Source organism: Medicago truncatula, chromosome 4, assembly GCF_003473485.1.
Source record: "Medicago truncatula cultivar Jemalong A17 chromosome 4, MtrunA17r5.0-ANR, whole genome shotgun sequence".
NCBI classification, from domain to species: Eukaryota; Viridiplantae; Streptophyta; class Magnoliopsida; order Fabales; family Fabaceae; genus Medicago; species Medicago truncatula.
In genome coordinates, this window is record NC_053045.1 from 25,100,617 (window position 1) to 25,112,855 (window position 12,239).

At 32.7% G+C, this 12,239-nt stretch overlaps 2 protein-coding genes across 2 annotated transcripts; both read right to left on the bottom strand.

Annotated features, from left to right (window-relative positions):
• Nucleotides 1-1,317: 1,317 nt before the first annotated feature.
• Nucleotides 1,318-2,707, bottom strand: LOC11445948 (senescence-specific cysteine protease SAG39). The gene is made up of 2 exons (XM_003605842.4): nucleotides 2,184-2,707; nucleotides 1,318-2,096 (listed from the first exon to the last, which is right to left on the bottom strand). Exons 1-2 carry the CDS (start codon nucleotides 2,620-2,622, stop codon nucleotides 1,504-1,506), a joined length of 1,032 nt encoding a protein of 343 aa, XP_003605890.1. The 5' UTR covers nucleotides 2,623-2,707; the 3' UTR covers nucleotides 1,318-1,503.
• A 4,383-nt stretch (nucleotides 2,708-7,090) lies between these two features.
• Nucleotides 7,091-11,002, bottom strand: LOC11441919 (sigma intracellular receptor 2). Its single transcript, XM_003605844.4, has 2 exons — nucleotides 10,553-11,002; nucleotides 7,091-7,826 (listed from the first exon to the last, which is right to left on the bottom strand). The coding sequence occupies exons 1-2, from the start codon at nucleotides 10,874-10,876 to the stop codon at nucleotides 7,647-7,649; spliced, it is 504 nt and encodes a 167-aa protein (XP_003605892.1). The 5' UTR covers nucleotides 10,877-11,002; the 3' UTR covers nucleotides 7,091-7,646.
• Between the last annotated feature and the right edge of the window lie 1,237 nt (nucleotides 11,003-12,239).

Genomic DNA, 12,239 nt, shown 5'->3' on the forward strand with positions numbered 1-12,239 from the left:
TGTTTGGATCATTCAAACATTCAATGCAAAGAAATTTTGCTATGATTGATTTAGGGAAAATGAGATATTTTCTTGGAGTATAAGTTAAGCAGTGTGATGAACAATGCAAATACTCTACTGAAATCTTAGAGAGGTTTGGTATGGAGAATTGCAATATGGTGTGTATTCCAATAGTGACTGGAAGTAAACTGGTGAAAGATGAGAATGCTAGAGCAACAGATGCCAGCAAGTACAAGCAAATGGTTGGTTGCTTGATGTATTTGCTTTCCACCAGACCTGATCTTGCATATTCAGTGTGCCTGGTTGCTAGATACATGGAGACACCCACTAAAATGCACCTATCAGCTATCAAAATAATTCTAAGGTACTTGAAAGGAACTGCTAGCTATGGAATCCTGTATAAGAAAGGAGAAGAGGTAAAATTGACTGGCTGGTCAAATTCAGATTCTGCAGGTGATGTTGATGACAGGAAAAGCACTTTACGCTAAGTGTTCATGATTGGTGATAGTGCAATAGCCTGGCCATCTAAAAAGCAGCCTATAGTTACTCTTTCTACTACTGAAGTTGAATATGTTGCAGCAGCTTCATGTTCATGTCAAGGAATTTGGCTAAGAAGAATCCTGCACCATTTGAATGAAGATCAGAAGGAAGTAACTACAATTTATTGTGATAATAGCTCATCAATAAAGCTATCTAAGAATCCAGTCATGCATGGAAGATGCAAACACATAGATCTCAGGTTTCACTTCTTGAGGGACTTAGCTAAAGATGGAATTATAGAATCGAAGCACTGCAAGTAGCAAATAGCTTGAATAAATCAAACTAGCTCCTTGTGTAAGCTGTTTCATAGATTGTTCAATTTAGGGGAGGGATTGTTAGCAGCAAGTAGCTTGATCTTATGCATTTTCTAATCATGTTTAGTGTAATTAGGGTTAGCTTTGCACAGTAACTTGTAATGCAAGCTAACTTAGTTACTTGGATACTTTTACTATAAATAGGTATTCATTACTTGTATTTTGAAAGTTGAAAAATACAAAATAATTTTTTCCTTACAACATTTTCTAAACTGCCACCTATAGTTTTAGAAACGGTTTTCTTCCTTTCAACAACGTTTTTCGAAGTTGTTTAGTACCAAAAATCTTGTAGTGATTGGAACAATTGATTTAAAATGTATACCAAACCAATGTTACTTTGATGACAAGTTATAAGAGAGAAATTTGAAATACTTTGAAACAATTATTTGTATGATATAAAGAAATCTAGTGAGATTTCAAAATTAGAAAAGAAAATAAAAGTGTAACCAAAGAAAAAGAAAGATTAAACGATAATATTTACTTTAATATCTTCATTGTATTGATAAATGCACAAGTATATCCAGTAGATGTATAGAATAATACACAACTGGTCTTAGAAACCATGATGAATGTAGCTAATAAATGCACAAACCATCACAATTTAGTTTGAATTACAAAGTTTAGATAACATAAGTATTAATTTTGACATTTAAGCAGTAGGGTATGATGCTTGCATTGCAATGCCACAAAGTCCTTCAGCAGCATCAACACCTCTTTGCATCATAATGTATCCTTCTTCACCCCATTCGGTTCCCCAAGAGTTTTTAACCAACCAATACTTAGTTCCATCATTACTAACACCATAACCCACGGCGGTAACACCATGATCCAACTCAGTTCCGCATGAACCAGTAAAGACGCCACTTTTGTAGAATTGAAAGTCGGAACCACTAGCATCAATGGCTACGGAAATCGGTTGATTAGCCACTGCTTTTTGTAGTGCCTGCTCATTGTTGGTCGGGACATCTTCATACCCAGTAATGGTAACTGCATTGATGGATCCTTTGTTTGCGTTGCATGTCCCGTCAACACCTTGATAAGGGTAGTTGGCTTCGGTATTTAGTCCATGATTTTGAATGATGAATTTGAAAGCATCGTCCATAAGACCACCCTCACAACCTTGGTCCACACCTTTCGTGTCACAGTCAACGAGTTCTTGTTCTGATAAAGAGATCAACTTTCCAGTACTCAACTTATGAATTCCTTCGGTTGCTGCAACAGCAGAAAACGCCCAACAACATCCTACAAAAGGTAAATTAAAATTAACTAGAGTTAGACGATAAATAATTTCGAATCATTGAATATGTTACTTATGAGATGAACACGTACCACATTGTCCTTGGTTCTTCACAGGTGTAACTGCTCCTTTCTTCCTCCAATCCACCGAGGATGGAATTGCACTTGCATTTTCATACTTAAAAGTACTTGTCCTTGTGATTGAAGAGCACATATGCCCCTTGAACTTGTTTCTAGACGATGTGAACTCGTCGTTGGTGAGGTCGGCAAATTGATTAACGCCTAGTGTGTATAGCTTGTTATTGTCACCTTTGTTGAAAGCTTCAATGTAATTCACATTTTCAGTGAATATCTTGAAACGTTTCTCCCTTTCTTGAGAATCCTTATAAACTTTACCATATTGACTCATCCATTGCCGGTGCCTCTCATACATGTCATCTTGGAGAGTGCGAGAAGTGACTTGAATAGCAAACAATCCTAAACATAGAAGCAATGCCAATGAAATATGATATAAGTGATTATTGGCAGCCATGGTAGTGTAACAAACAATTGCTTTGAGGTTGATTAGTTAGAAGTTGTTAAATGTGAGAAAGATGTGTTGTGCTTTTGCTCAAGAACTTTTGCGGTATTTATAATAGGGAATTTAATGATTAATTGAATACTAAAATTCTTGTAGTTTTAAACTTGAAGCTTAAAACAAATTTCTATTCTATATACGTACCCGAGAGAATTTTCAGAATAAGACCCTTGAGTTGGACCTATCTAGGTGCTACGGACAAATTTTATGTCAAAGAGGTTTAGCTACAACTTATTGTAACATTTTTTTTCTTCAAAAATAAAGTTTCAACGCGCTAAAATACTAATCCAAATTAAAGTTATAAAAAAGTGAAGGTTTAACTATATAATCAACTTTTATCTGCTTGTGCGAATTACTTACAAGTAGAATATAACAAAGTAGTTTATGGTATACAAGGACATGTTATTTTTTTTATAGACACAAGAAATGACAAATAAATCATTGAAACTCACATATACAAGTGAAAGAGTTGGAGTTCAAACCCTAATCACAGCGTCCGATCTAACAATTTTGTCATTTTCTCAGTTAAACTAGGACTTATGGAGCTAAGGACATGTGTCTTATACACCATACGTAAGAGTGTTTATGTTGTTGGATCAATAAATCTCATTATTAAACTAAACCACATATGATGAGATTTTATGATTCAATGGTGGAAAATAATTATCTATGGTGTAATGCCAATTTTACTTGTGCACATTAGACAAAAACTAGGATATAACCTACTTTAAAAATAATTGGGAAATTGTGAAATTTTTATTAATTAAGGTGATGCTAGTAACATGTTCCTTGAGGTTAAAAGACTAAGTTCTTCTTGAACCAACACATCATAGGTTTTCAAAAACATAAATAATACTATTTTCCTTAATAAGCGGAGGAAAATAAAAAAGTTATACTAATTAAAGAGTAATTTCAAAACATAACATATGAAAAGACAAATTAATATACCATATAATTTTCATAATTTTTATAAAATTATTCAAAAATGCTAATAGTGAAGAAGTATGTAAAACAAAATCTCCTTTTCGAATGCAAGAAACATAACTACTTTAAGGGTATTGATGAAAATGAAAAGTTAATTATTGAGCTTAAGTTAATAAAGTATTGAGCTTAAGTTATTGGGCTTTTATATTAGTAAGTTAGAGTTCATTAGATTTTATTATATACTCTCTTATAACTTTTTTGTTGTAACGTTAAGCTATTGTTATTATAATGAAATCGTAGCCGTCGTTGTTCCTATTCTCTCTTTCTCCATGTTATATCTGTATTGTTAACATGGTATCAAGAGCGTGGTTTGACCCTCCTTGATTTAGTCGTCGCTTCCGCTGTTGAGTTCCAAAAGTTTGGGAATATGTCGTCTAGTTTGTGTGCTTGAAGAATAATATGTATACGAGGTTTTTTTTGTTGGTTTCGTTGGTTCTTTCTTTACCTTCAGTGAATTTTAATTAGGTAGAATAAAGTGGTTTCATATGCAAAGTGAGAATATTGGATTTGATTCTTTACCTTCCTACAATTGGTATTTACGCTCCTTGAGATTGTTTTTTATTTGCAACCGTGTGCAATCGGTATTTACGGTCGTTAGGTGTGCTAGAATATTGGATATAGTTTAATGAATATGTACCATGATTGGAACATCTTGCAGTAGCACATATAGTCTCTGTGGCTTTGCATATGGATAGTGATAAATTAGTGTTTTTACCCTTCAGATTTGGTTTTGTCATTTTGTTGGAGTCATGGTATGTTTGTGGGTGTTAATTTTGTTCAGACCAGTCTCTGTTTTTGGTTTATTTATTTGAGTCTAGCTTTCGGTCTGAGTTCTTTTTAGTCTTCGTGCGTTTCTTTGTGTTTGTGTTTGGTTAATTGGTTGTTCGTCTATGTCTTTCTTGGTTGTTTTGGTTCAGTTTGTCTTGGTTCGTTTGGTTTTGTTCGTTTTGGTTCTTCAAGTTGTCTTGATTTAGTTTTGTTCGGTTTAGTTTGTTCAATTTGTTTGGTTGTTTGGTGAGTCAAAATAGTGCTCACAGTAGGTTTGTTCGTTTGTTTGTTTGTCTTTGTCTTGGTTGCTTTGGTTCAACTTGTCTTGGTTCGTTTGGTTACGTTCGTTTTGGTTCTTCAAGTTGTCTTGATTTAGTTTGGTTCAATTTGTTTGGTTGTTGGGTGAGTCAAAATAGTGCTCACAATTGGTTTGTTCATTTGTTTGTTTGGTGGGTCAAGAACTCATAATTTGCTTGTTTGGTGAGTCGATTTCTCACACTTTGGTTGTTTGGTGAGCATGTGCTCACAATTTGGTTTCTTCTCCCCTTTTGATATTCTTCAATTTGGTTGATTAGTGAGTCAAGTTCTTACATTTGGTTGTTTCGTGAGTCGAGTGCTCATAATTTGGTTTCTTCTCCCCTTTTTTATTCTTCTCATTGATTGCACTTCTCCCCTGTTGGTTCTTCCGATTGATTGCATTGTACTTCTCCCATCTTTTGATTCTTCTGATTGATTGCATTTCTCCACCTATTGGTTCTTCTGATTGCATTGCATTGCACTTCTCCACTCTTTTGATTCTTCCGATTGATTGCACTTTTCCCCTATTGGTTCTTCCGATTGATTGCATTGCACTTCTCCCCCCTTTTGATTCTTCTGATTGCATTGCACTTCTCCCCCCTTTTGATTCTTCTGATTGCATTGCACTTCTCCCACTTTTGGTTCTTCTGATTGATTGCACTTCTCCCCCTTTTTTGATTCGTCTGATTGATTGCATTGCACTTCTCTCCCCTTTTGATTCTTCTGATTGATTGTTTGATTGCACTTCTCCCCCCTCTTGATTCTTCTGATTGCATTGCATTGTACTTCTCCCCTTTTTTGATTCTTCTAATTGCACTTCTCCCACTTTTGATGATTCTTTGGTTCTCCTCTATTGGTTCTTATGTATGGCTGCTTCTCTCTACTGGTTCTATTGTTTGGATGGTTCTCTCTCTTTGATTGGTTGATGGTGATGGTTCTTGCTGTTCTCTACAAAGATAACTAAGTTTGGTTTGTTGCTGCTCTCCATTGGTTTTGCTGACAGCTGATTTGGTTTATTTTTCTTGGTTAATTTGTAACAAGCTTAAAGCTTAGTAAGCTTCAGCTTGAGGGGTAGTGTTAGAACTTTATATTATTTAGTATGTTTTTCGTATTTTGTTTGACAAACTCAGAATGATTCTTGTTGACTCATTGTGAGTTTGAGGGTAGATGTTAGATAATAAAGTATTAGGCTTAAGCTATTGGGCATTTATATTAGTAAGTTAGAGTCCATTAGATTTTATTATATATTATCTTATAACCTTTTGTAATGTTAAGCTATTGTTAGTCTAATGAAACCCTAGCCGTCGTTGTTCTTGTTCTCTCTTTCTCCATTTTGTATCTGTATTGTTAACACATTGAACCCTATTATTTTTTAAAAATTTCAAGACCTTTTATTTAATACAAAAAAAAAAATATTAAAACTATTAAAGATTTTAAAACCGAGGCAATCACCAAAATATATATACTCCATTTCTACCACAATGGCCGACGCATTTGCAAAACAAATTGTCCCAACACAAATGTCACTTTCCATTTTTATATAATATATTAATTAATATTTTCAATTTTCATTTAATTAATACATCAATAAATGGGGTGTCTGGGGTTCGAACTCGACCTCTACATGTAACAATGCATTGTCTCTGCAAACTGAGTTATGCTCACATGACAAACGAGTTATTAATTTGTCATGAGTGAATAAGATTTCCCAATTGATTTTGTTATTCAGTGTGAATAGGTAACAAACATGAACTTTGTGTTATTCTTTCCATTAAATAAGATAGGCATATTAACAAATATACACATTTTAAAGTGTATTTATGTTGGATAATGTATCATTTCAAGAAACTTGATGGTTTTTTTCTCCATTTTATACCTAGAGAAGAAGGCAAAAACTTAGAGCAGGAGAGATTTTCACATTCACACTGATTTTTGCATTTCAATATGGTGCCAGTATCTATGTTTTGCATTATGACATTCATAATAGAAAAACATACAAGTTGAAAATGTGGTTTTGCCATGTTTTACTGCTAGACTGTGTAAGTATGGAGAAGTGGGGAATCCGGGATTCGAATTCTAACCCCTGCACTTAAAGGACAAACTGATTAAGCTAATCGTATTTGGTAAGGTATACATAGTTCCACTTCCACGTAGTTCACTGATTAACCCTTTGTGTAACAATGCTAAGAAAAGTAAAATATGAATTCATATCTTAACAGTAAACCAAAGTTTATAACAAGTATGCAGGGAAATTAACTGTTTCTATGTGCATTCTTTTTCAATTTTGTGTTCTCACTATCTTGTTTTTGTATCTGAATCAGTTTCTGCATAATTGAATAATTATACTCCCAATTACCATACAGTTCTTCCTGAATAATCATTTAACAGTAAGCATTCATTTCTTATCATGGCAAAGTAATCAAATAATGGAAATCGATGTATACATAAAACAAAATCTTTTACTCAAATAGCTCACAAAAGGGCACCCAAAGAATTAATCAAAATCATTTCAGTACTCAAAAATTGTAATGGTCGAGCAATTTAGTCCAAAGTTTACAAATTGCAAATTAGTCTCAAAAGAAAGTCAATCAATTTAGTCGCGCCATCAAAATATCTCTTTTATAAACATCTGTCAAAATTAACGAAAGACAAACATTTTAGTGTTAAATTTGGCAAAATGACTAAATTGACCGACATTGTTTAATTTACGAGACTAAGTTGCTATTTTGCAAATTTGAGGTACTAAACTGACCAACCCTAACAATCGCAACAACTAAAATGTAAATTAATCAAATAAATACTAAATCAACACTAAAAAGGACTAAAATGTGGTTAGAGGAGAGGAGGGGATATTTGCATGCTACATCCCTTCAAACCTACAACTCTGCTTCTCTTTCAATTTTCTCAAGTTTGATTCAATAACAACTGTTTCAAGCTCGTTTTTTCCTCGCCATTGCTGGTCTCTTGCCAAAAGCTGAAGCAGACTTGGAGGAAGTTGCCAGCAACCCTCTGAGAGTTGCTAAAATACCAAAACACATGAAAGGGAAATACATTGTCAATAGCTTCTCAGATGCTTTCTTGGATCCCATCATTTCTGATAGTACAGCAACCTGCAATCCATAAACCATAAAGAATCAAAAGCTGTAAAATGAAAAGCAAGGTTTAGATTATCCAAATTGTAACAAAATAACATTGTGCCACCATTTATAGTTGGGAAGAAGACTATCTTAATTTGATTTTAACTTAATTCAACTTCACAAAACCGGTTTATAAGATGAGAAATGCCTCCCATTTATTTGAACATATCTTCTGGTCATATCATTTAATGTAGGGCTCTTAACACACACCCCTCGTTTAGTAAAAACACACACACGCCTCACGCCCAAGATTATATATCTGGAGCGTGACCAAAGTGGTAAAATAGTGGGTGACCCAACGGATCTTTGGAGACTTTGATATCATCTTAAAAGTTGGATTAGGTCTATCATGATAATAGGTTCTGATCAAATTGGAAATCTAATCTAACAAAATTGCATAACTGACAAACAATCAAAAGATGTAAAGTAAAAAGCAAGATATATAGATAATCCAAACTGTAACAAAATCACATTGTGACACCATTCATAGCTGGGATAAAAATTATCTTAATTTGAGTTTAATTTAAAATTTATAAGGTGAGAAATGCTTCTCACTTATATAAACACATTTTCAAGCCATATCTCATCCAATGTGAGAATCTCTTAACAAACATCCCTAACACCCAAGATTGGATATCTCGAACATGGCCCAACTAGCCCAATAGCTGGTAATCTAACAGATCTTCGAAAGACTAATGAAATATCTTAAAACAAGGATCGAGTCTAACTGATCCCTGCAAAACCAACTTGTAGTTGAAAGATGTCACTATTTATAAACTCTTTTCACTTTTTAATATGGCATCTTCCACCCTAAAAGCTGGTTTTTAAGAATGAGTTAATCTCAATCCAAAAACATAATAGACTATTACACCTCCAATATCAGTGAAACAAATGCCATTTTACAAAGCTAATGCAAAGAGGTTACAAATCAAAATAGTAATTTAATAGGCCACGTGAGAGCCCTGATAATAGGTTCTCGTTAAATTTTGAATCCAATCTATAAAATTACATAACCCCCGATTTTGTTTCGCATCAAATTCAGAGAACAAACTTGTAACCATTAGAACAGGATCTACAAATGCAAACACACCCGAAGATAACAATTAAAAAAGACCATTTTAACCCTAGTACAATACAATAACCAAACTTATCATTAAACCAAAATGTTAGTCATAAAAACAACAGACCCAGAATGTAAATGAATCAAATAACAAAGTTTGACTTTTTACATCAAGCCATCAGAAATACACACACACACATATAACAGACCCGTCATAGCAGGTGGTCCAACGGATCTTAGACTCTGATATCATCTTAAAATTTGAATTCGATCTAATTCAACCCTACAAAACCGACTTGGAATGTGAGAGGTGCCACCCTGTATGAACTCTTTCCAGATCTTATCTTTTTTAATATGGCATCACTCACCTTATAAGCGGTTGATAAAGATAAGTTAAGCCCAATCCAACAACATAAAAGTCGATACTATTTCCATATCGATGAAACATATGCCACTTTCACAGCCAATGAAGCGAGGTTACAAATTAGAAAAATAACTTAAACAAGCCATGTGATAACCCTGACAATAGGTTCTGATTAAATTTTAAATCTAATCTATAAAATTTCATAACCCCAATTTTGTTTTGTATCAAATTCTGAGAACAAACTAGATAACCATAAGAACAGGATCGAACAACAACAAATGCAACCACAACAACAGATAGTAAGTAAAAATACCATTTCAAATAACTAAACTTAACTTCAAATGAAAATGTTAGTCGTAAAACAACAAACCCAATATGTAAATGAATCAAATAACAAACAACAGATTCCTACAAACAAATGTAACTATACCAAGTGATTAATGAATGAATGAATGTTTTCCTAACATTAAAAAGTTTGACGTTTTTCCTGCCTTAAATATATAGAAGCCTAATCATTCAATAGTTATTTGATTAATCCTTAAATAACATTCAGAAGCCTAATCATTCAATAGTACCACATGACCCCAAAAAAAAAGTGGGGGCTCAATTGTAAGAGATTAATCCAGCCTATATTAACTTTCCTATGCATAACGGGTCCCAAGCCAGAATAAAAGGAGAGGGCTGTGTTACACCTGAACGAGGAGGACGACAACAACAATCAAACCTTTTTCCACAAAGTGGGGTCTGCTACATGGATCAAGTTACATAATAATGTTCTATCATAAATCATATTTGGGTCCAACACATTAATTTCCAAATATCTTTTAGGGTTAATATAATGTTAACCCCCTGTAATATTAGGGATTTCCGGTTTAACCCGTGTAAAAAAAAAATTGTTTAGATTACAACCTTGTAGTTTGAAGATTCTTTGATTTTCGACCTTTATGGCATCAAATTACAAAATTTAAGGTATTTTTGTCCCCTGTAATTTGAGAGAATTTCGGTTTATCCCTGCCATATCATGTCAAAATTCATGAAGGTCTAAAACCAAAGAATCTTCAAATCACCTAAACAAATTTTTGTACACCATAAACCGGAAATCGCTAATATTACCGGTATCAAAACCACATAAGCCTGTTTTCCACCCTCTTTTCTACTAATAGACCTCGACAACCAACATAAAACTCTATCGAATCTCTATGACATGAATCAAATACGTAAATTCTAAGATATCGAAAAAAATATATAAATCTGTATAAAAGAAAAAGGAAATACCATAGAAGTGGAGAGAGAAACACCATAGATCAAGCAAGTGGTATTAAACCAACCCTTAGAAGACAAAATAGCATAAACATTGAGAACAGCAAGAGGCCATTGAAAGAGAAGTTCAAGCCAAACAAGACCAACGAAGAAATGAGGCTTCTCAGCAACAAGATAATCACCATATTCATTTGTGTACCATGTTTTCACGTTGACAAGAATTTCAGGAAAGTAAGATAGAGGAAGACATGTTTGTGCATCTATCAATGGTGCTACGATTGTTATTAAGAGGAAGAATAAGAATAAGGTGAAATCTACGAGCTTTAGAAAGATTCCCATTTTTTTTTTTTTTTGTTTTGTTTCTCAGATTTGGAGGAATGGAGATGGAGATGGAGATGGAGATGGGTTAATAGACTTTGATAATTCCGCTTCGTCGTACCCACGAATTTACAATGGACTATTTTTGTTGTGATTAGAGACGGTTAGATACAATTTTTTTTAAGAAAATTCCGGTTTTGTTACAATTTTTAAAGGAACAAAATCTTTTTTTTAATAATATTTTTTAAGAGGATTATATATGTTTGTTACAATTAAAAAAAAAAAACTCAAACAAATAAGGGTTGAAAAATTGATCTGATTCTATAACAAAAAAATGTTTTTGTAAAACAAACTAAATTATTTTAAAAAAAAATGATTTTTAATATGGTAAACAAACGCAAAATAGATATTAATTTTTTTATAAATGTTGTGTTTGTTACGGATTAAAATAAAAGTGATTATAACATAAAATAATTTAGAGATTATTTTTTAGAGATTTTATGAAAAATCAAAATCTCCTTCAATAAAATGTAAAATTAAAATCTATTTTGCGTTTGCTTACCGTAATAAAAATCATTTTTTCTTAAAAATGATTTAGTTTGTTTAGATACAACTATATAAGTCCTCGTGAGCTTAGCTCAGTTGATTGGGACAATGCTAATCGTATCTTTTTTTTTTTCGGTAGTGGTCGGGGTTCGAACATTGACCTTGCATATATATAAAAAGAGATTTTTTTGTTATAAAATCAGTTGAATCTTTTGACCCCTTATTTTCTATTTTCTTTAAAAAAAAAATCTATTTTTTTTTTAAACTACTCTTAACAACCGTTTTTAGATTTTTTTTTTTTAAGATTCTTATTTTTAAAAATCCGTAACAAACAAATACAATATTCACATGTCAAATTTCATTCCCTGATTTTGTAGGCATGGTTAGGACATCATAAGAATCATCACCATGAAATTTTGAAGTTTTTAAAACTGTACAGGGATTAATGACGAATTGTTTAAGAAATTCATAATTATGGGGAATAAAAATTCATAATTAATTTATCACACATCGAAAAAATATACATTTTTTGCGTATTGCCATATTTTAATGTCCTAAACATGCCTAGAAAAAATATGAAAAAACTCAACCCTCTAGATCACTTTTGTGGACTACGTGTATATATATTGTAGGGTAAAAAAATAAGAAGAATCTCAAATATATTTTTTATTTTACTAGGTCATTTTCAGATATCGCGAATATTACAGGGTCAATTTGAACAACTATTTTATTTTATTTTTAACAATGGAGATAATCATGCTTATAATAAAACAAACTAAATTCTTTTTGAGGATTGAGAAATGACTTAATTGAGCATTTGGTCCGTTAATTAATTTCT